Source organism: Epinephelus lanceolatus, chromosome 8 (assembly GCF_041903045.1).
Source record: "Epinephelus lanceolatus isolate andai-2023 chromosome 8, ASM4190304v1, whole genome shotgun sequence".
NCBI classification, from domain to species: Eukaryota; Metazoa; Chordata; class Actinopteri; order Perciformes; family Serranidae; genus Epinephelus; species Epinephelus lanceolatus.
The window spans coordinates 16,454,439-16,478,827 of NC_135741.1; the positions used below are offsets into that span (position 1 = coordinate 16,454,439).

The window sequence follows — 24,389 nt, forward strand, 5'->3', positions numbered from 1 at the left end:
GTTGTCAGCAGAGTGCTGTGTTGGCACTCGTAGTGATTTTAAACAGCTCTGAGCCCTGATACAAAAGGGAACTGTGAGCCAAGATAAATCATGTGACTGATAGAGAAACTCCCAGCAATGGCCACAGCCATTTCATACTGACTGCTGCTTCACTTTAAAGAGATGCCACTGAATAATTACACTGAGATATGTATACTGTATCCACGGGGAGAGCATTAGAGGCGGCAGTATACAGAAAGTTTTCACTGAGGCTAACTGCTCTATTGTCTAGAGGGAGGAGTATAGTGGAGCGCTGTCAGTGCAGAGGCAAAGAAATATCAAGTTTTTAAATTTGCACAACTTGAAACTTGAAATTTAAAAGAGATGCATTCAGAGCACATAAATTAAGTACAAAATCTCACTGATATAAATTCAGCGTGTTTCATTTTCAACCTCAAAGCTGAAGTAGGCAGCTTTATTTTGGCGTCACTGGGCAAAAATCCCATCATAAACTTTGAGCATATTGTAATTCAAGTGGTGTGAGAGAACATTAGACTTCTCTATCTCCTCTTGGCGTCCTCCTCGGCACCTTTCTCTGTTTTCAAGCTTTAGAAACTCTAGCCTCGACAGTAGACTTCAGCCAATCACAGGTCATTTCAAAGAGAGGACGTTCCTGTTGGCTTTTCTACAAATGCGCGTGCACGTCCCTTCGGTGAAAGCCTGATTCAATTGCCAGAGAAAGTTGCGATTACAGCACTGGCTGTCTACACTGCAAAGCAACCCAAAAGACAAGAGTTTAAAAGAGAGTCTGACAGGAAACACAATGAAACGTGGCAATATTGGCAAAGTGTTTCAGAGATGGAGAGAAAATGCTGCTAACAGTTTAGCCTTCTGCTAACCGGAGCCAAAGGCTTATGGCTGCGGCTTCAAGTTCATGTTTATGTAGCTAACGTTAGCTGAGCCATGAGCATAGAGCCTGTGTTCTCCGCCTCACTCCCCGCCGCTACAGACCACCTCACCTGTTATGGTGTTCTGATGCTGCTGTTGCATAGTTTAAAATCTGGCCACCAGCACACTATGACCACCGGAGCTGGGGCGTTTGTGCTGGCCAAATTTGAGTCGCTATAGCTGCCATCTCTAGCTCCCCTTCCTGAGCTAATGCACACTTGCCTCGGAGGGAAGCATCCCACAGCAGCTGGGAGTGAGGCGGCGGGATTGTGGAGTGGTTAGCTTGCTCATTTTTGTCTCATTAGTGGCCTGATAAACACAGAGATTAACTAATATTAAATAAATCAATGTATGGGAAACTTTGGGTCACTGTATGAGGCACACACACATGCCCATCGTTGTTTGGTAGGACGAGCTTAGGATAGAGAGGGGGGTGTATTTACAAATTCTGCTGTTGTTTTCCCTTTCCATATTCTGCCTATCCCAGCTTTGAGTACTTAGTGGTGATTACATTTCACAATCAGGCATTCAGTCACTCATAAGATCCAAATCCTTACGACCTTCCCTTGCTTCCATAATTAACTACATAACACAGTGTCGGAGGAGGAACAAGATTCATTCATGTATATAGGACAAGCAGCACTTATCTGGTTATTAATGTCGTATTTTTTGAATGCTAATGAACCTTTTTTCTATGGTATGTTGTTAATGAATGCAGCTTTGTAGTGGAGCCACTTTGCTGATCTGCACTGAGACGTACAAAACAACAGCTCTCATTTACTGGTGCTGTGATGGTGAAACCAATGAGAGCTCTCGGTGCATCACCAGCACATCAGCAAAGCCCCAAGACTGCCATATAAATAATCATTTGGCAAATTGAAAAGTGAATAGGGAGACATCTTTTTAATTAAAATTCTGAATTACAAAAAAATACCTGTAAAGGCTGTAGGGTTTTTGTGAGATTAACTTGAAACTCCACCAACTATTTAAGTTTTACCTTCTCTTTAATACATCCATTTTTATAATTCAGTGTAGTTATTACAGATTGCCCTTTCAATGTATTATTGTCAGACTGATTTATTTGTGACGTCTTTATTCCAGCACTCTTTATTCTTTTTAATTATGTAATGTCTTTGTCTAACTGCTGTTTATTGATAGATTTATTCGTCCACTTGTATAGTCTTTTATTACTTCCTATTTTATTGCCCTATTACACACAATTTAATAAACTGTTTTACAATCACTATCAGTCTTGCATAAAATTTTGTGTACATCTAGTCTAGTTTACATGTTCAGCCTCGCTATTTTGATGGAGATGTTGAGCAGCCTAACGTTGCCGCAGTATCTCCAGCTGCACCTGACACGGTGGAAGACGAGCTGCTCTTGAGGCTTCTCACTAATTTGCGGGATCAGTGCCATCATGTCTTTTCGCTCAAAGCTGAGCAGAAGTCAGCAATCACTTTAATTCAGAAATATCATGGTTTTTGCATCCAACCCATGTATGCAGCTGCCAAACAAGTCACGTGACGTAAAATGTGCTGGCGGAGATGTGCACGTGAGGATCGAAACCTCGGCGTATACAGTAGCAAAGTAACAGTCTTGGCACACCACGCTTCATATTAATGAGGGGAAGATTCTAGGAACCGTGGCCAAATTCACAACCAAGAACGATATGCAGAGGGCTGCTGCCATTTGGAAGGTTTCCAACCACATCAAAGCATCAATTTGGTGAGATGGGATTGTTTGCCTCTGAAGCCTTGTCCTCCATTTCCACTGCTGTGCTTTTAGATTTCGACTCTACCATCAGCAGCAGCACCAGCGAGATATGGCAAAAAATGCACTTCATGATAACACAGAGAACCTTCTCCTAGTATCAGTACATATAAAGCATCATAACGACTGTTATGGTATGGAAACCATTTTCCAGGTAACGTTCATTACAGTGGGCTGGGGGATAATACAGAGTATTATATCAAAATACTGTGCACGACACTGCACACTGCACTCGTGTCAGCCACAACATGATTGCCTGAGAACCAGATGAATTTGCAAGCTCATCTTTTATTTGCTCTGGCAGATGCGTCTCGTACCCCTACACTTGAGACAGATTTCCAGCGGCCTGAGACGTGCCAGCCCGGTCACAATTGTTTATCTAATATGGGGTGTGTTTTTGATACAGACGGTAAAGAGAAGTGCTGCGGAGGCATTTTCGAAAACAACAAAGACGGTTGCAGCTAATGTGACACTTTCTGTTGAAGCTGCTATCATGTCAGTATTGAAGGAACTGAACATAAAAAGAAGATCCACTGAACTTAAAGCTTTTCTTGAGATAAAGATGTGTTTGCTGTACTTTGAGCATGACTTGGCCAAATTTTAAAGGAGCTGTATATGAAATTTAGACCCTATCTACAATCCAGAGTCTGATCCAGGTTGTCTGCACATGATCTTAACAGGCTGACATGGCAGCTAGCAGCTAACGGTGCTAACAGCACAAACAACGCCAATAAGTGTAACAGCGCTGACAGAGCTGAAGGTGTTAATCTGGTGGGTAGCTGGAGGTTGGGTGCTATGCTCTGTGATGCAGCTGTCCCAACATCAGTGGTAACTGCTGTATGAGTGCAGTGCGGAGCAGCAGCGAATAGCCAGTGGGATACAAACACAGGGACTTACATGCACTAACATGCATACACTCTGTACTGTATACTACAACAACAAACAGAGAAGCTCGGATTACAACACACAGAGGGTTCTGATTGGCCATCTACACCAGGCAAACCTCGGCACTGGTCACTAAGCCCTATGTCACATGTCAACAACCCATCAGTAACGCCCCTTAGAAAATGAAAATGAACAGAGAAGTTCCAGACTAATTTACAGTTGACCCTTTGCTAAGCCCCGCCCCTTTGTGGTAGTCCGACAAGCTGTCAGAGTAAACATGGACCCCACACTGTAACTAACTGCACTCCCTGAGGAAATAGTATCATATTTTTGGGAAATGAAAGAGTGATTCCAGAGAGAAGCAGACAGAGGGGTCTACAGTCTGTGTTTGAAGGATATATCCAGGATGTCAAACTGACTCAGCAGCAACAACAGGTTAAAAAGACAAAGATAGTTAGAAGCTAAAGCCGAACTATAGGCTACAGATCACAGTGTCAAAGTGAACCACCACATCACTGCTGATCGACACACAAGACAATGAATATAAAGGGAAACTTTGCTGATATTGAGCCAGCTGTGTGGCATCGCAGTATGTGCAAATGAACGGTGTTTGGCTTCACCCCAGTGCTCCACACAGCTGGTTGAATATCAGCAAAGTTTCCCTGCCTCCCTTAACTGGTTCCTGTACAGCAGGGTCGGTCTTTGTTTCACTGTTATAATCATTAAAAAGCCAAAGCATACATTCAGTAGGCTATATCTTCAGTACCTAACTAGCTAACCCTACACTTTTCAGGGTTTGATTTTGGTTTTGGAACAGGGAAGAAACGTATATCTTTTCCCAACCTCTCCAGGTAATGAGTATCATTAATACACGACGTGCCCCAGGCACAACATTTAGCTCCAAATCCACAAAACCTGCCTGAAAATGAAGGAAATCTGAATCAATGGAGCACAGACGTGTTGTTGGTCTGAGCCGGCCAGATGCTAGGTTATGATTGGGCCAGTCAATTATGATTTGGTCATCATGATGCCCAACAGTCAAACTGAAGGTGAAAAAGAGTGTTAAATAACACTTTTTCCTGTTTTGGATCATGTTTTACAGTAAATATTTGTATTTATATGACAGTAAGTCTGAGAGGTAATTCTCCATTGTGAAGCAACTCTTAATGATGTACATAACTGAACACTGGCTTGTTTGTTATTTCAGAAAATCCCTCTTTTGTCTGCCAGTGATTTCACCTGAGGCAACACTTAATAAATAAAAAACACTCTCCGACTTCTAAATATTCAAGTAGCATTGATTACAGCATGCAGATATTTTGAGTGTGATTAATAAAAGGCAACCTACCAAACCCTAAAAAAAACCCATTAAACATTGATAAGGTATTTTCATTCAACTGATTCATATGAAATTTTGATATAACCTATTTTCTACAAGAATTCTTTCTTTCCTTTTGTACACTGCTGTTGGTGGGCCTGCTACTGAGTGGCAGACAAACTTCACATGCACATTTCTCTAGTGTGCGCACACACACACATACACACATTTACTGTGACGGTACAAAGACAAAGACTGGCACACATCTCCAGGCTGTGGCCCACTGGATTCGCTTCAGATTTGTTATAGGACATTTAGAGCAGAATAAAAGCGGCCTGGGGAGCGCAGACAGCCGAGCACCTCAGGAAAGAACAGACATGGCCTGGAAAATTTTCACTAAAACACGGGACAGGCTCGGCTACACTCTGCTCAACTTGTCTAGACACTGGCGGGCCCTTAATACACAGCTACAGAGGCAGAGGCTGTTTGGATCCCACAGCGAGTCATCCCTAAAGAGAGAAGCTGCAGATAAGGAGTGTGTTTACCAGTGAGAGAAGCCTATCTACTCTCGACACGCAAGCCATATTTCTTAGCCGCTCTCAAAGCAATGATAGATTCACGTTACAGTTTTAAATCAACCCACGTCTTAACTCAGCGGAGACACCCCTACAAATCTCCAGCCACTGAGGTTCACACAGGGAACAAGCCAACTACAGAGGAATGCGACCTTGGACTGCAGCTTGACATAAAATCTCATCATTTCCTCCACACTGTAATATCCACAAACACCAATAACACCACATCAGGCCTGCCTCAATCCTTCAGATGGACAAAAACCACTCACTCTGGCTCGCACCATGATGCCAGGATATTCGGCTTGACACACTCAAATCAAAAGACTTACATAAACACCATGTCTCCACCAAAGCCTTGCCAACCAAAAGGCACAGACTTAGAAGTGTTTTAAGAGAGAGTATCTACAAAATGCAGGCAGGTGCACAGTCCTGAGCAGGTGTAGATCGAGTAACATTGACATACCTCACCATTCTGGACGAGTCACATTCAGACCTGGAAGACAAAAAAACACTGGTTCATTGATTTTGTCGAGCAGGTGGGATCAAGAATGCTGCAGTATGTTGGTGAGCTAAAGACATGTACAGTAACAAAACGCCTCATTGAGCACCATCACTTGATTCAGCAACTTCATTACAGCAGCAAGGTTTATCTAACTGGCACGGAGGGGTGCGACACTTTGAAACAGATCAATGTGTCATCCTTAGAAACGGCCACACTTCAAATTCCAGCTATAACTTAGTGACATTTACTAAATCATACATTGATATTCTACTGAGTGTGTAAACACTGTCTCCTGTGGCAGCGCAGTGCTTATTATGAATGCAGCATCTTGTCTTTGCAGAAACAAAAAGCTGGTGCTGATTAAACTCTGTGGTCATTTTTTAAGGCCGTAGTTTGTGATTGTAAAGTATTGGATTGAGTAGGAGTTTCTATCACTGTGACCCCTAATCAGAGAAAACAAGGGTGATCAAAGCGTAACAGCCCTTAGTCTTAAAAATCGATTGTATATGGAGATGAAAGACGCACCTCCTCTTCTTCTTCCTCAGCGCCATTGGCTCAATTCAATCACGAGCACACTGACTGACACACACACACAGCAATCAACGATGATGTCACATCCCCCTTTTATAGCATCAAATAACAAACTTATCAGAAAAATGAACACTGAAACATACATTAGCTGAAACATTTATTTGACGTGTACTTTGATCTTTTAGTTCAGCCCAAGTCCCACCCAGAGGGGGCGGGGTTTATAACCTATACTCCAGCCAGCCACCAGGAGGCGATCGAGATGTCATCCATCTTTATACACAGTCTATGGCCTTAAACACTACTACAATAAGCCTTTTTCATATAAGACATGTAACTAGCAAAATGACAGGTGTAAGTAACACGATAACTGCTTGCTGAATTCCGTTTAGCTGCTTCAGTTTCAGGGTCCTGGTACAGAGTTTAGAAGTGGTTGAAGCTATTTTTGGCTCTTCAATGAAAAGTTGATGGTAGAAGAAGTCAACTCGGACTCCCAGAGTGCATTTCAGCACCAAACATCCAATCATGAAGCTTAAAATTCTGTTATTAGTGCTGCTAATGATGAGCGGCAGCTAAGGATTACACTGTTGAGAGAAAAAACTGATATTACAATCTGCAACTTAAATCAACTCACTCAACTATGGCACTGGCTTTTTTCTCTGTTGCTAGGACAGCCAAGGTTCATGGGTATTGTAGTATTTAGAGCTGCTCACCACGCCAAAGTGATGGACCACATGTTATGCTATATTTAAGATGCATTGTTTTCATCTTTGTCTCAGTTCACCTCTATAAATAACCACATCTTAATGATGACAGGAGACTGCTTTACGTGTTAAGTTGGCTTGGTAGCAACGCCAACAGACGTTAAAACAACCCTGTTGCTCCGCCACAATTGTTTATTTTCTCAAGCTGAAAATTCCACAATAAAAGCGTCACTTCCTGTTCATTCGTCACATACGTACAGTAGCCACACAGGACCACAATACATATTCGCAGAGGTCAAAATATACAAGAACAAAGTAACCTCACATATTTAACAACCTCTTCAGCATTACACTTAATATATTTCTCTCTGTACTGTAGCAAGTCAAACCATCTAACAATAAAACAAACTAATCAATGATAAGTGGCACTTACACATAATCATACAGGATTATCCAGGTGATTCCTGTGTTTATATGTTGATTAAGACTGGGGGAAATCAATAAATAACACAAAATGTGTACTGTGATAAAGGCCTATTGTGTTGCACGTGTAATAAGGTGTTGATTTAGTGGTGCTTTTGTGGAGACTTGTATATTTATGGATATCATGGGTATATATTTTAGTACAAAGCCATTATCAGCCCCTTAAATGGTCGTTATCTGTGGTTATAAGCCTCATAGATATGAGTCAGCAGGGGCCTTCTCCTCCCACTGGTAGGTTCAGAAGGCTATTATCATCCCCTTTAATGGCTGTTACCACTTCAATAGATTTCACTTTCACTTGACTTTGGTTCAGGCACCAGAAAGACGTGGTTAGGTTTAGAAAAAGATCATGGTTGAGCATAAATATTGGTTTCACACGGGACTCTAATCTGGTCCTCTCACATGGTCCAGTGTTTGACTCTACCCTCCTTCCCACTCCCACCCTTTATGCTGTCTATATGCAATCTCATGAACGCCCTTTTGGACTGAAGGTCTTATTTCATGGCCTGATAACAGTGTTCTCAACATAATAGTAGATGTGGCAGGCCCGTACTTACCCATATCTATGACGCTTACCACCACTGATAACTGCCATTAATGGCCTGATAACAGCCAAATCAGTGGAGAGATAAGGGGACGTAGATTTCTAGTACAAAAAGTTGCCTTCAGTGATGAAATTATAAGAAAACTCTTACAATTATGATGTTTTCTAAACATTTCCCTTGCAGTTAAGACATATTACTGACAACGGTGAAAGTTATTCACAGTGTATCTTAGCCCTTAAAAGTGCTCCTAAGGTGAATAACTGTTAGTAGTATGGAGGACTTTTAAAAGACACAAGATTAAGCAGAGGAGAAAATGGCAGAAAGACAAATAGGCAGGAGAAATATTCTCCAGATACTGAATGACAGTTACTAAATGAAACGCTACAGATTAGATCATGCACAGACAATGTTTGCGGTCGATCTCATTAGAGATGCGCTCACATCTCCCAACCCACACAACAGAACTGTAACGCCAGAAATGAAAGTGATTGGGACGCTGAGATGTTTGGCAACTGGAAGATGCAACAGTGCCGTAGTGATGACTTGGGTCTGTCTCAACCTTCCATCAGCAGAGAGATCACAAAAACAATTAGAGCACTTTCACAGTCTTGTATTGTGATGCAGTTCAATTTCAATTCCACTGGATGTCTTTCTTTTTCCGATCAATGAATCAGCTTTTAAAAGAATGTGTCGTACATTGCTACAGGTCAACCACACTGACAGAGATGCTCTGAGAATTTTCCGAAATCACTCCTCAGCTCGGACTACTTGGAGCTTCTGTGACGTGAATATGTCCCCAGGTAACTCAGAGGACACAGACACCAAATCATCATTCAGATTCACATCCGGCTCCATGTATGTTATCATGTCTTAAACCCTGTGTTTTCCGTTTCTGTCATTAAATTTCATCGGCACTTTTAGAAATAGACTGCACTAAATGGCACTCAAACAGCAAGGAAAGTACTCTTTACACCAGAGAAATAAAATGTAGCCCGTTCTGTGAACCACAGCACAAAGGGGCAATAAAGCTACTGCATGGCTGCATCAGGGCAAATTTATGAGCCCCCTTCTTGCCTTTTTTTCACTTTTCACATGGAGAAAACAATGAGGTATTCATGGTGAAAAGGCAGTACAGTGACTGACTATACCATTAGGTACTGTAGCTGCAAAGGTTCTTCCTAGATGGGATGTACTGTTCAGCGTTTTGTTGGCTTGGCTTGAAGAAATAATGACCCTCTCTGTTGTATAATGCTGTGTCTAATTCTCTGTTGGGCTGAGTGATCTTTTTCTCCCTTCTCATCACTCTTAGTTTGTTTTTCTTTTCCGTTTGCCGTGCACCATCTTCACTCCAGAATCTCTCGCATTACTTAAACATGTCCTTCCTATTGTCTGGTAAATATCCATAAAGACGTCCGAGCATCCTTTGATTATTCCATAAAGCACAGAACAAACTTGATACTGCTGGTGTTTTCATTAGAGCAAACCCCATTACAACTGTGGAATTAGGTTGAGGTGAAAACTAGAGCTGGGTCAATATAATGCAGTGGTAGGATGAGATTCATTGACACACATGCTGCAGTTCAGATCCAATGGCAATTACTGGAGCTATCGATTGGCTGCGTATACAATGCATCACAGAAAAAAAATGATCTGACCGAAGACCATATTTCACAGATGTTTTGCTGAATGATATGTCCGTCTTTTATGCTGCTGGCACCGAACATCCTCAGAACAAACCAGGGCAATGAAGAAGTGGTCAGAACCCTGGACAGCTCCTCTGTCCTGCAGAAAGGCCACTACAAACCACCACTACTTATCTGCACTAATCTTGATCTGGGTCATGGCTAGATTTTTAGTTTAGTACATTCAGCAAGACTGTCGTGCTGTACAGAAGACAGATAGACAAAGTAGGTGCAATTACATGGACCCTAATATTCCACCAATAACCAGAATAATAGCCCAGTCAGAATAAAATGCCTCACATAAAGCCCTTGGATGAGAGGGGTGGTATAAACCCCTGATAAATCATTCAGTAGTAAAATATTAGCACCTAATAACCATGTAATACTTAATCTGCACGTTTATCTCTGGTGGGAATAAATATATTCTTTCTGCACGTTTGTCCCACATAGGGGTGACATTAGGTGACTCTGACCGTGACACGACATGCCGTAATGACTGTTTCTATGTGCCTCCCTCTGCTGATTTTGACACAGAATTGCAATAAATTTAAAAGATATTTGGTAATACTTTACTTGAAGGTATCTACATAAGGGTGACATGACACTGTCATAACTATGACATGACACTGTCGTGAGCATTATGTACATGTCATAAACGTTTATGACTGCTGTCATTTGTTTCTTGTAATGACAAGTTGACATTGTCTGGGTTGTCTTGATTATGACACCTTGACATTAATCAAAGTGACATTACCAGAAGATGTCTTTGTCATGACAGGTTGACATTAAATTTGTTTGGGATGTCCTTTTTATCACATCTTGACATTAACATAAAGACATTCTGTGGTAATGTCATCCTGGTTAATGTCAAGTTGTCATTACAGGGACATCCCAAACAAATTTAATGTCAACCTGTCATGACAAAGACAGCTTCTGGTAATGTCACTTTGATTGATGTCAAGGTGTCATAATCAAGACAAAACAAACAATGTCAACCTGTCATTACAAAAACCGAATGACACTTAATGACAGCAGTCATAAAGGTTTATGACATGTACATAATGTTTATGACAAGTTCATAACAGTGTCATAGTTATGACAGTGTCATGTCACCTTTATGTCGATACCTTCAAGTAAAGTGTTACCAGATATGTATTGCTCTGCTAGTGCTACGTTCTTTTGTGAGTGCTCTGATTAATAAATGTATTCTTGATTTTAAAACAGTAGCCTTAGGTAATGTTGTTGCTACAGGCTGCCATGTGAAATAGCCAGTAGTCGTAGCCTGCACATGAGACTTTAGGGACCATCTGTAAATTGTAACGTCAACCAACAGTCTGCTTATGAGGTGTTTAAGGGATATTTGTCCTTTGTAGCTACAGAAAATAATCTTGGTTACACTTATGTTACTTACTACTAAATTGTATTAACAGGCAGAACCACTTTTTCTTCCTCTATACTTTATCTATAAGGTTTGAAAACTTATTTTTTCTTCTGTTACTTTTCCGGCAGATGAGATTAGACTTTACAACGGGCGGAACAACTTTGCACAAGTCAAAAAAAAAAGTTTTATTCTCATTAAATGCTTTGAGGCATGTTAACACACGTCTCATCAGATCACTTTATTTAGCATCCATGTTAACAGTTCAGCTGGGATCTCTAACCGGAACGACTTTAATGAGACAGGAGAAATATTGTCTCTGTAACCACAGCCAGTGTGAGGTGTCATCAGTCATTGGTATTCAAGCAGAACTTCATCACTTTTATGCACTTGATTTCTGAGCCTCTGGCTTGTTAAGTTAAGGCCGCAGTGACAACAGAGGCGTACTTTTTCATTTATCTTCTTTTCATCAAATTCGTTATACCTGCAGTACTGCAATTTGCATGAGTTGCTTCTTTGAGTGGAACAGAATCGATAGAGCTCAGTAGGAGTTGTGCCAATTGGATTTGAGGTAAACTGCTACACTTTTGGTCCAACCTTGGAACACAGTGGGTTAAGACGAAGTGAAACAGGTCTTCCAGAATGTATGATCATATGAGACAGGCACATTGATGAAGTATTAATTCATTTTGCTTGCGGTCTAGACAAAGCTCATTTGTCTCGTCATGAAACAGATGAATTCCACATTTAAGTCTTGGTTAGAATTTATCACCCTGATGATGATGGAAATGTGAACGTTAGAATTCACATTAAACCCTTTTTCTTCTGCACTGCGCAGAAACACTGGCTACTGAGGTTCTTTCAGGTGCATCGCTAAAGCCTTTTAAATAATGCATGAAATGCCAAATCCCATTGGAGGTATCATTCCACAGGATGGCCTCCACAAGCTGTGAGACTGGTTTCTCCCACGTTGGCCCACCGAAGAGCAAAATCTCCGGTGGCAGAATTAAAACCTGAACCTAGTTAGCTTCTTTCAACCAAATCCTACGCTGCTGTCTTTCCTGTTATGTCACCTGCCCTTTAACTCACTGTGTTTAACTGTGCGTCTGTGTATGTGCCCTTTGCATGGTACATCTGTGCCCCTTTTTTCCTGTGGCTCTGTTGCAATGAGGACAGCCTGTTTCCTGTTGTGAGGGAGGAAACGGACAGAGGGCACACCCAGTGCAAAAAAAATGCTGACTCAGAGTTTATCAATCTGCCTTTCTGCAAGAGTAAGTGCAACTGGACACGACTGCAGAAACGCACCAGTCTGCTTATTTAATCATAGCTCCCTGCTCGGCTTCAAATAAACCGGAACATCATACACTGTGGGCCACACAGCTGCAATAATTCACACATCAACATCTTGCTGCCCATGCATCCCCGTTTTGTATGTAGCCTATTTTCAGCATGAGCATTTCTGTACTTCCAAACATAGTACCGTGTATTAGAAAAGCTTGGATACTTTCCCCCTAAAGCTGTTTTACTTCCCTCGCCTCTTTCAGAAAAGACCAGCTCCAATGTAATTATAAACCCATTATTTGTTTTTCTCTGTAAAATATTGAGTAGGGTTAAGCCTTGAAGAAATGGCTTCTAGCACTTCATCACATTACCACCCTTATTATGGCAATAAGAAGTAAGCAGAGTGCTAAGGCAATAAAGGAAATAAATGTGTGGCTATTTCCTTTCCTGAATTTGAGAGAAAATCAGAGGTAATTACAGTTTGTCTGAGGTGTGTGTGATTGATGACATGTTTTTCAAATAGGATGTTTTTTTTAAGTGTGCGTCGGAGATCACATTGCATGCAAAACATTGCTGTGTTACACGTTTCTCTAGTTATTTTACATTCCTTTTACCTAATACTTTGCATCATTCAATTTAGAAATCAGCATACGCAGCCCCACCAACTTCATCTTTGACTATGCTGGAAGAAGCTAACAGCAGGGATTCCATTATGAACTTTACCGAGTCCTTAACTGAACTGCTTAGACCAGAGTTATTTCCAAAGTTACCCAAACAGTTATTGGGTTTACTGAATATACTGTGTCACGCAGCGGCAACCGTGACAGCCATGAAACGCTCCGAGCTTTAGCGAACAAACCCCTCCGAGCTGTCATGAAAAAGAATAAATCACAGCCGAAGTAACGCTGAATTTACAAAACTTTCAACTGAAAACAGAACAGCACTTCTCGCAATTTTGTGGCTCTGGCCTCAATTCACAACAATGTCACCGAGTGATCAATGACTTGAACCTGCGGTCTGCTATAACAGCTCATTCACACTGACAGGTTCCACAGAGAAACACTGTGAAGCTTGGCGCTCTTGTGTAGTATTTCATAGTTATTGTGAGTATTTTATGAGATCCATTTATCTCAAAAGAGAATTCTGCAGTCGTGTTAAAGGATGTCTCAGCATTTGATGTAGATTTTGCTCTTGCCCGTCTGATGAGGTGCATGCGTGCCATTATGTCTGCTTCCCTTGGACTTTTTTCTCAGTCCAGTGCCTAAATGAGGGGCATTCATCATGTGTTAGGCTCTTCCGTGCGCCACACAAGTGTAGCGTTCATATAACTGTATTAATCAGCAACTAATTACAGGCAGAAATGTCTGGCTAAGCAGATCTAATGAGTCAGTCCAGTCCTTTGTGCTGGTTTGCTTCGCATGGTGCTGTCAAATTATGTATCTCTAAGGAGTTACTGGTGCTTGACCCCCACTGGCTGTCTGGCCCTGCGGTCCTTTACACACACACACACACACACACACTTGCACACACATGCATACTTGTACATACTGCTAAAAACTGCTTAAAACAATCCACCTGCTCTGCCCACTGCCATTTCTCATCGTGTACTCACCTGACGCTACCCTAATAGTCAATATATTATTCAGACAAATGCCAGGGAGCATGAAATGCACCGACAGAGGAACTGGACCTTTAAGAATTGATATACTGACTCTGTCACTCATCAGTATTGTTGTCAAGCCGGGAGCGGTGCCTGTATTGATGAGCCTTTGGAAGACATTTCATCTGCCTTAGCTGCATTTAGATTCTGCATGCCAAGGTGACTATGCTGTTATTTCAGGCCAGAAAAACCTGGTGGCAATACTTTACCACGCTCTATTCACTCTCAGTATTTCAATGCAAATATAATTCAGTAATGTCAATATACTGTTTCAATAGAATCTCTGAATCTCAGATTCTTGACACGCTTGAAAAGGTAGACTGTACTTTCTTCCGTGCTCGACTCTAGCAGGAACTTGACCTAAGACAGAAAGCCGGCTACAAGAAAACTTTCGCTCTGGCTACATTCCTGAACATATTGCTTGGATTTAGATCAGCCCTTGAAATCTCCGGGGCTTCACAGAACACAAACAGCCGTGCACACCGGCAGCCAGAGTGCAAACACGCAGGTTACAGTCCAACACCTACTGTAACAGTGTAAGCAATGGAAACTTTTAAACCTGCAAGTCACTCACTCAGCTCACTGAAGGTTGACATGTCAGCTATGTAAGAAACCGCACAAACGAGACACAAGAATCAGCACAAACCGACTCCAAACTACGTCCTGCAGAATTTTCAGCACAAATATTAGTTGTCAAAGGCCCAGCCAGCTGTGAGTGAGTCCGTGTTTGACATCTGATCGTGATGACTAAGAAGATGTGTGAGCAGCAGCTCCTCATCTGTGTTTAGCTGTTGACTCAGCCTCCACCTTGTGCGAGCCACACATACACACGCCACGCCGCACTCCCACTTGGCAGAAAACTAGTGGCAGCCTTTCAAACAGCTCTCCACAGGTACTATGCTACAAATTGCCTTCGATTCAGCTGCTGCATCAGCTGGTTTTGACAGCTGCAAGGCGGATAATTGGTTCAACTGTGAAGAAATAAAGAATGAACAAGCGACCGTACTTTGGCCTCGTGGCCCATCCAAGTGTGCTGCTTTAGTGTTGATCACAGTTTGTAATGATAAAGGAGAGTGGAAAGAGATTTGGGGGTTTAGTTAGCTTAAAGTAAAATGGATGGAAAGTAAACAAAGTGTGTATCAAATTTACTGTATTGGACTTTCCTCACAAACTAACAGAATAGGAAAATTGGAACATTTTAGGTTGCATTATACCGTGTATCACAGAAAGTTGTGTTAGCTTTCTTTCTGAGAACAAACCCAACTTTGTAAACAAACAAGTTAAATACTTTCTATGGTATTATGTTTTTTTGTGTTTCTGTATTCTGGGGGAATTATAGCATTTGACAGCAATATAGCCATGGAAATAAAATGAAAATCTTATCCTATTTCTATGACTAAAGCAATTTAAGAAAAACACAGTTTCTATTACAGTCTGTACTATTCTTTTAATTAGCTAATTGAAAAATATTTTCACATTCTGGGAAACATTTTTGTAGGGGAGCCTGGGGAACCTCCTATTGCAGAGTAAATTGTAACAAGGACTCATGGTTAAAAAGGATCGATCTTTTCATGCTTCTGACCAAAACAACCAATCAAACCAACCAAACATCATCTTAATAACTATCTTGTTGCCTAAAACATAGCTCCATTTTGAATGAGCAAGTTTTAGCTAGGCTTGATAAAATTTCTACACAGCGGGGTTAATTAGTAACACATCATTACAACTAAACCGCCTATAGTGTACAGCAATAATGAAACAAAAACAGCTCATTTTTACTCCTTTCTTTCAAAGTGAGATATGAAAAGATAGGGGAGTGAGTAGGGAGGTCCTGTTGGTGCCAGGGATGTAGGGATGTGGATAGCAATAGGTTTATAAGAGGAGTGGCGAAGTCATACAGCATCTGCCATGTGACTCTCCAGCGTTATGGATACCTATCCTTCCCCAGATGTAGATGGAGAGATAGGTATCTACATACATCTATCCATCAATCTTCACGGATGAAAAGAAAAAAATATATTATACAATATACAACAGTTAGTTCCGACCGAGTAATTTGATTGGTCGAGAGACAGTAAAACCGTGACGATACTGGAGTACAACATCACGGTTATTTCACTGTGTATGTATCACTCTGCCTCACAGCTGATTGCAATCAACAATCAAATCAAAACTGATGGTTAGTGTCAGTTAGGTCAGCAGTTGCGTTGCATCCCTGGAAAAGTACTTAAACAAACTTCCACCAGATGCAAATGCACTTTATCTGAAGCCCAGGATGACAGCAGCTCACAGACAATATCTGGTACACTAAAGTTCCCCTGGGAATAAACTCACTCGCACAGATGCTGCCGAAGAAGTTTAAAGAGGCGGGGACAACAGCTATCTACACCAATCACAGCCTTAGGACGACTGCCATACAGAAGCTGTCAGATGCGGGTCTTGAAGCTAGGGAGATCATGACAGTGAGTGGGCACAGGTATGATGTTGTTTTAACGTAGCCTATGTGTAAAGTTAGTCTTCTAATTAGGAGTTGGGCCCTAAAATATAACTTTTGTCTTGCAGGTCTGAGAGCTCGTTAAAAAGCTACTGGAAGCCATCCATGGAGAGCAGGAAACGATGGAGCAACATACTGTCAGATCAGAAGGCAGAGTCGGCTGTGCCTGTGAAGCGACAGTCCACCATGCAGTCACCAGAGACTTATTTCACCAGCTGCACAATTAATGGAAATGTGCAGATAAATGTGTATAAAGAGTAAGTGCCTGGAGCACCATGTCTGCGTTACATAGCAACGGTGACAGCGGAGTCCTGAGGGAACTATTTTTGTTGGCGGAAGACAAATAAAATGCTTAAATTATCTATTTTGTCCTCATTTTTCAACATTTCTTAATCAGCCTTGCTTATTTAACTGTTGAACTGTTGTATAAAAGCAATATCACACTTGAGCTCATGTTATACTCGTATATCGTCACGGCTGTGATTGTCTTCGGCACGAGGCCGAGCCGTGACGATATACGAGTATAACATCACTCCATCTCGTGTGATATTGCTTAAATATATACAAGTATTGGTGGTTAGATGAAGGATTTACAGTTGTTTGGATATCTACCATAGATAGATCCATAGACAGTATCAACCTATAGTATATAGATAGAATTGTATTGATCTAATTGTGTTAAACAGACTTTTCCATGTGTTACAGCTAACCCTCTGCCTGTAACAGTTAACCCCACCCATGGTACATGTTGTAACATTTACAATTGTACAATTACAATTGTAGACAAAAGGTAAGTTCTAGAAGAAGAAAAAAAACAACTGTTGATTTGTAGCAGAGACATGCATGTTGTTAGAATAAAACAAAAAATAATTAATCTCAAAAACTTTAATAACAGTTAGCCAAAACTAAAATGTGTTCAGTTGTGCCCTGCTCTCCTCTACACTTTCTACACCCAGAGTTGAGAAGATTGATAGATGATAAATATGAAGATACCGCCTGCAACTGGCTAACTTAACTTAGCATACGAGGGCAAACAGTTAGCTAGCTCTGTCAAAAGACAACAAAAGCTGCCTACCAGCATCTCTAAATATATTTGTTTATTTAATTGTTATACAAACAGACTTGTGAGAATGACAAGCTGTGTTTCACGTTAAACTAAGATAAGATAGGCTAGGCTAGGCTATGCTATACCAAGCTAAGCTAAGCTAAGCTAAGCAACTGTAGCTTCATCTTTCGTGTACAAACCTGCCTTGTGGAGTTTCCTTGTAAACAGAGTTTCAGCTAACATTCAGTGTCACTCACCATGACGTACTGTGCGTGTCCTTGAGGTCTAACAAACAATGAATGCACTGTCTTCCACATAAAATAATTTTTTTTAGCATTCTGACCCTGCATTGTTCATATCAATGTTTACTAGCTAGCAATCTTCTTCTTCTTCTGCTACATATTTCGCTGCATTACCACCACCTGTCGAGTAGTGAGCATAGAGAGCCCCAGGAGTGAGTCCTAAAAATGAGTTAGTATATTTTCACTCCATGTTCTCTTGTCTTTAAGTCAATGGGGGGTTTGGATAGATACCTGATATATGGCGGTTAACACCAGCTTAAGAGACTTTCAAGTTTTGTTCTTAAACATAAAATACGTCACTAAATACCACAGTTTTGAAGCTTTGTGTCATAAAAAAGGTGGTTGCTAACAAGTGGCTAAATGAGACTACACAACTTCATCATGCCAAACACACAGCATTAGAGCCTTGTTGTGGTAGGGATGTTAAATCATGCAACCATGGTGTAGTTCGTTTATAGCCTAACGCCAGCTTTTTACTTGTGACTTTTTTATTTAGGCTTCAAAAATCATAAAAGTGGTGGTGACACGTGTGAGGACCCTAAACGTTTGTTTGCCACAGAGCTTATTTTCTGCAATAATCCAAAATTCAATGGAAATATCCCACTGGCTTGTTGACAAGGGAACCAGGGTGACACTAACTTCCGTGTCCACCTACAGAAATACGTCATCCCTGGAGCACTCTATTGTGAGCACATTGGCAGGACTGTGTACCGCATCACTCACAGTCATAAAAACATGGCTCCATACTAGTGATCAAAAACTCTGCAGAGTATCTCGAAGAGTCATTTTGGTGCAAATCAAGTCAACTAGTTATTTAAACATCGCTACTCTTGCTAGTCAGCACCAGAAATACTCGGTACCCTGTTAAACTTATTATCAAAATTACTATTTTATTAATGTGCATTAAAATCGCATTAAAGGTTGAGATAATCTGCACTGAAAAGTCATGTCTTCCTAGACAAATTTTGCTTTATGGACCACGAGCATCCACCAAAAAGAAAGGAAGACAAAACCATAGAAACACATTGGCCTGTTTGCCCTACCCTGGAGGTAATGAGGTGAAAAGTGGGACAGAGATGATATCTTGTTAAACCAGCGCGGTTTGGCAGTATTTTGACTTGTTGGAAAATGGAAATAAAGTTGTATGTGGGCTCTGTCAGAATAAACTGGCATAAAACCACTCAACCAGAGCAATGTGTAACCACGTCCAGCACAGCCACATCAACCTGCAAGGACAGTGGGCTGCTGGTGTTAGCCAAATTCGGATAGTTTTGTAGGATAATGTGCAATGTTTATAATGCAGGTTGCAAAGTGCCACAGCATTACAGTGGCATTAAAATACGATTTGGCTGACTAACAATTTCAAACATCTCTTATGATATGCACAATATTTTTTGGACAATACGTAATCTTCTAGATTAAATCATTCTAAATTTTGACTGTTTTCGGAGTGTTTTCTTACTTTTAGACGAGTCAACTAGTCTAAGTTCAAACTTCCATTTAACCATCAGGGAAATGAGTCTTTAGGAACATCCCTAAATCAGAATCTACTATACTGGTCGACACTGAAACCAAACCATGTAGTTTAAATTGAATCTACAATTGCGTAACACAGATCGCAGATGGGGGCTTTAGTTAAAGTCATCAATCAACACATCTTAGTTACTCAAGTATGTGCTTGTTTATCCTTCAAGTTCCTATTTGCAGATCATACAGGCAAAATGCAAATGAGGCACAATGAGGCTCTGCTTTCACACCATGCTGAATTCTTCCTAGCTAAGAATATGAAATCTGAGAGCGATCGCAATCTGAGAGTTCGTTTTTGTAACAGACACCTGGGATGAAGCCGCATTATCCTGCACATGCACACCAACAATGGGATTTGAAACATGATCAAATGTCGCAGGAATTAGCAGGACTTGTGTGTTAGTCTCTCGCTTGTTAAAAGTTCAATTAAACTGAGGCAGCAGTGCAAAAATTTGGTGATTTAAACATGCTATAATATGGTGGCCTGTCTCACACTAAGCTGTACCATCAGACTGCCCGTGTGGCCTTTACCATCAGTGGGAGGTAACAGTGCTCGTTAAAGTCATCATTATCTTTTCTCGTGGGACAACCAGCTACATCAAAAGGACACAAACCGTCTTTAACTCTGCCTTAATAGGCCTGATTAAGGGAGCCAGAGGTCAGCGTGCCTGGCTGTCCTCCAGCATGACTGCGGCCACAACGAGACACAAGGAGGGACAGTCCATTACAGATGGAGGCAGACTGCAGCTGATTTTGAGTGCAAGTTGCAAGTTGTCTTTGGCCATTGCTCGAGATTTATAGGTGGGTCTGAATGCAAATCATCCCTGCGTGGACATTAATCTAGCAGGGGTATTTCATTAGAGGGGGCTTTGCTGGAGAGAGGGAGTTCATGTGCTCGTAAATTTGGTTTGGCACACTGATTGTTCAGCAGATCGCAGGGTAAATGAGTGGATGCCGGCAGCCACAAGAAACAGCTTTCTCCACCGTGCTATTATTTTTTGCTGAGGGGTCCCAAAACACATGCTAAAGGCATTAAGCTGGCTAGGGATGAACTATTTATGAACTTGCCAATCTCCAGTCTACAGGCTCCATCCAGGGGACTTAGTAAGGGCAGACAAGGTTTTCCTAGGCGGCAAATTACGGTAAGGAAGCCAAGACACATTCACTACAACCACAACAGAAGGCGATAAAAAACCAACAGTGACTTTCTAGAGATAATTCAGTGAACGCAAAATCGACAACCTAAAGGAACCCTTATCTTATACTTCGATATCCATTGATGAGCTCCTCTGACTATTAACTCCTCTGGCTTAACTCCAAACTCATCACAAATGTGCTGTGTAGAATGCTGTAATGAAATAAATGTAATACGTCTGACTGTATATCAAGTACAGATAATTGAAATCATACTGAATGACACTATGTAACATTAAATCAGCAGGTCTGCCGGTATATACATACAGTGGCGGGGTCAGCACACTAATCCTTTTTTTATTTCTTTACTCATTCTGTGTCCCTTTTGTAGGTCCATTCTGTGTCCCTTTTGTAGGTCCAGGTCCAGAGCTGATCAGATCAGATCGATGGATGACAGGAGCTGCTGCTTTAAACCCACAGTTTAGTTTCATTTTCACTGCGCCTGGTGTTGTGCTGCTCCGTCTGTATCCAGAGTACGCTCTGGGCTCCAGGAGTGCGGTGCAAAGAATAATCCAACAGTATTTATATTCCTATACTGCTCCTAATGAGCAGTCCAGCACCAAAAATATAAAAATCAATATGTGGCAGTAGATGTGGATTTTTTTTCTGGGAAACCTTGCCATAGTTAATGCAACCATTTCAAGCAATATATACATATATTTTTAGACTTGGAAACCTTTTTTGTCATCCTAGTTTCTCTGTATGATTATATAAAATTCCATCAGTATTTGTCAAATCTGTTAGGGCTGCAACCAGCAATTATTAATTAATCTGCACATTTTTTTTGTCTATTTTGTCAGAAAAATTACAGGGACATGGCTGTCGAGTTTTCAAATGGCAGCACGGTGGTACAGTGGTTAGCATTGTCGCCTCACAACAGGAGGGTTCCTGGTTCAAACAAGGGGTGGGGAGTTCAAACCATGAGGTGGGGGAGCCCTTCTGTGCAGAGTTTGCATGTTCTCCCCGTGTCAGCGTGGGTTTTCTCCAGGTACTCCAGCTTCCTCCCACAGTCCAAAGACATGCAGGTTAATTGGTGACTCTAAATTGTCTGTAGGTGTCAATGTGAGCGTGAATGGTTGTCTGTCTCTATGTGTCAGCCCTGCGATAGTCTGGGGTGTACCCTGCCTCTCACCCAATGTTAGCTAGGATAGGCTCCAGCCCCCCCACTACCTCTAACAACATAAGCTGTTATGGAATTAATGGATGAATGAATAATTAATCTGCAGATTTTTTTGGTCTATACTGTCAGTTTTTAGCGCTTTGAGCACCACAAGTCAAGCACCACCTAGTTCTATTATATTGGAGAGAAGGCAGACATCTCTACAGCTGATATCTGCAACACTTGGCAACTCACACCAAAATCTACACTGATAAACAGTACTACAGGTGAGAGGAAAAATATGTATGCTTGATTTTGGGGTGAACTGTCCCTTTAAACAGTTAACTCCAGCATTTATTCAGGATCCATTAACCCCATCTCAGACTTTGCTGTCTTTAAAACAAAATCAGTACCCCTCCAACATGATTTATAAATGAAGACAAAGCCCCAAAACAGCAGTAAAACAGACATAAATAACATTAAAATACTTAACTGCTTCATACACAACTAAACATATGTTTTATTGACACTCATCTTTCATCAAAACCTCTTTTTTTCATAATCCTGCAGCTGCTTTAACTTGTCAGACACATTTAATAACTGCAGGTCGAGCAGGTTGAGCATCAAAGCAATTATAGTTTAGTAGCAGCAGAATATGTGCAATGAATGTAAACTTCACCCCACAAAATATGGATATACTGAATGCATCGCCTGAGGATTATCTTTACATGTTTGTTGTTTTTTTTTTATCGTTTGTTTGTCTCACCTTCTGGCACACATCCTGCTCGAGATCTGGCACAGAATCAACAACTCGGGGAGCTCTGCTGCTCATTCGTCAGCACTGAAACATTGGTATTAGGGCATTAACGGGGAGGGAGTCGGCGTTAGCATGATTTGTCATGTTATTCATCAATATTTGATCTCTCAAAATTACTTATGCTTCTTCGCTGACTGTGATTCATGCTGAATTTAAATGACTGCCTGAAAAAAAAACCTACCTCAACAAACACTGCTGCGGCCGCAGCCATTATACTCAAATCTAACATCAGTGCTTATTTGAGATACAGCCTTACACTCCTCTGAATACAATTTCTCAGGTAATACCTGCATTGTTTCAGCAAAAAATATATATCTAACGTACTTGTGCTTGAAGATCTAGGTTTGGATATGATTTTAGCACATTCAGGGAAACTTAAAGGAGCAGTATATCGGATTTAGTGCCATCTAGAGGTGAGAGTTGGAGATTGCAACTGGCTGAAACTTCTGCCATGTGCCAAGCATGAACTCCCGATAAGGATTCCTTCAATGTTTATTGTCGAGCCAAATTGTCCGGAGAGGTCTCTTCCTCTCCAAAACAAAGGACCCAGTGATTAAAACCAGTAAAAACACTGATTAAAGCAGTTTCACATTACAAATCAGCGCTTTTCAGATGCTGTTCAGCTTGTTAGAGAAGGGCTGCTAACTCTAGCTGCAAAAACTCAGGTGATCTTATCTTGACCCAGTGTTTGGTTTGTCTGTTCTCGGTTCCTGTAGTGTCACATGGCGTTCTCCGTCAATAAGGAACCCACTCTATGTAGAAACGGCTCATTCTAAGGAAACGAAAACATGACACTTATTTTCAGACTATACACTAAGAAAACATACTCATATCAAAATTCACGTCTGCCACATCCCCTTTAAACCTACACTCTGACCCTTTTAAACAAAAGCTGTGCAGAAAATGACACATCAGCTCTTTGTCGTCTGCAGGTGAAGAAGCTATCTCTCCTGCGATCACGTCAGCGTTCCAAATATTGTTTACACTTGGTTGCCTACCCGGGCCTGGGACAAAGTTTGAATGCTAAATGTGGGCTGGCAGATGCATCCAGCAGCACTGAGATAAGAAGTGAAAGCACTCGCAGACACTATTCCGCCAGAAACCCCCAGAGGACAAGTTCAGATCACAGTGGATTCACTCTGATTAAACCACCAGCCCCTCCTGCATCCTCCCCGAGAAAAACATTTATCTTGGCCACACGTTTCACTTACTGTTTCACTTTACGGCATATCATATTTACCCACTAGACAGGCCAGCCAGGTGTGTGTGTGCTTTCAATTCTGCTAGGGCCTTCAAGTCAGTCACTTTACTACTCGTGAAAAGTCATTTATCACTAATGAGTGCTGCAGAAACTTACAACCCAATCTCGTATTACTTGTCATTTAATTCCTAAGTGAGCACAAGGGATACAAGTAACTGTAGAGCACTGTTAAAAACAAACACCATTAGGAGAGAAAACTGCAAAGGGTCAGCATAAACACTGGTGGAGTAAAGGGCTGACAAGGCAGGCAACTCAGGAGCCATGAAAAGAAGTAAACTGATACGTGTGTGTGTGTGTGTGTGTGTGTGTGTGTGTGTGTGTGTGTGTGTGACTGCTAATTCCTGCCTGAGTGCCACACCAACCACTTTTAACTTGAACTCAAGAAACTGTTAATAAACTGCGAAAACAG

At 41.3% G+C, this 24,389-nt stretch overlaps 1 protein-coding gene across 5 annotated transcripts in view; it reads right to left on the reverse strand.

The window, feature by feature from the left end:
- LOC117258915 (IQ motif and SEC7 domain-containing protein 1-like) overlaps window positions 1–24,389 on the reverse strand; it is a 133,368-nt gene that overhangs the window by 101,937 nt on the left and 7,042 nt on the right. For 3 of the 5 annotated variants that reach the window (XM_033630156.2, XM_033630148.2, XM_033630146.2), the window contains exon 2: window positions 5,942–5,971. The exons of the other annotated variants lie outside the window; for them this stretch is intronic. In XM_033630156.2, coding sequence (XP_033486047.1) covers window positions 5,942–5,971 — 30 coding nt within the window. The remainder of the gene's footprint in view (window positions 1–5,941; window positions 5,972–24,389) is intronic. 5 annotated transcript variants of the gene reach the window in all.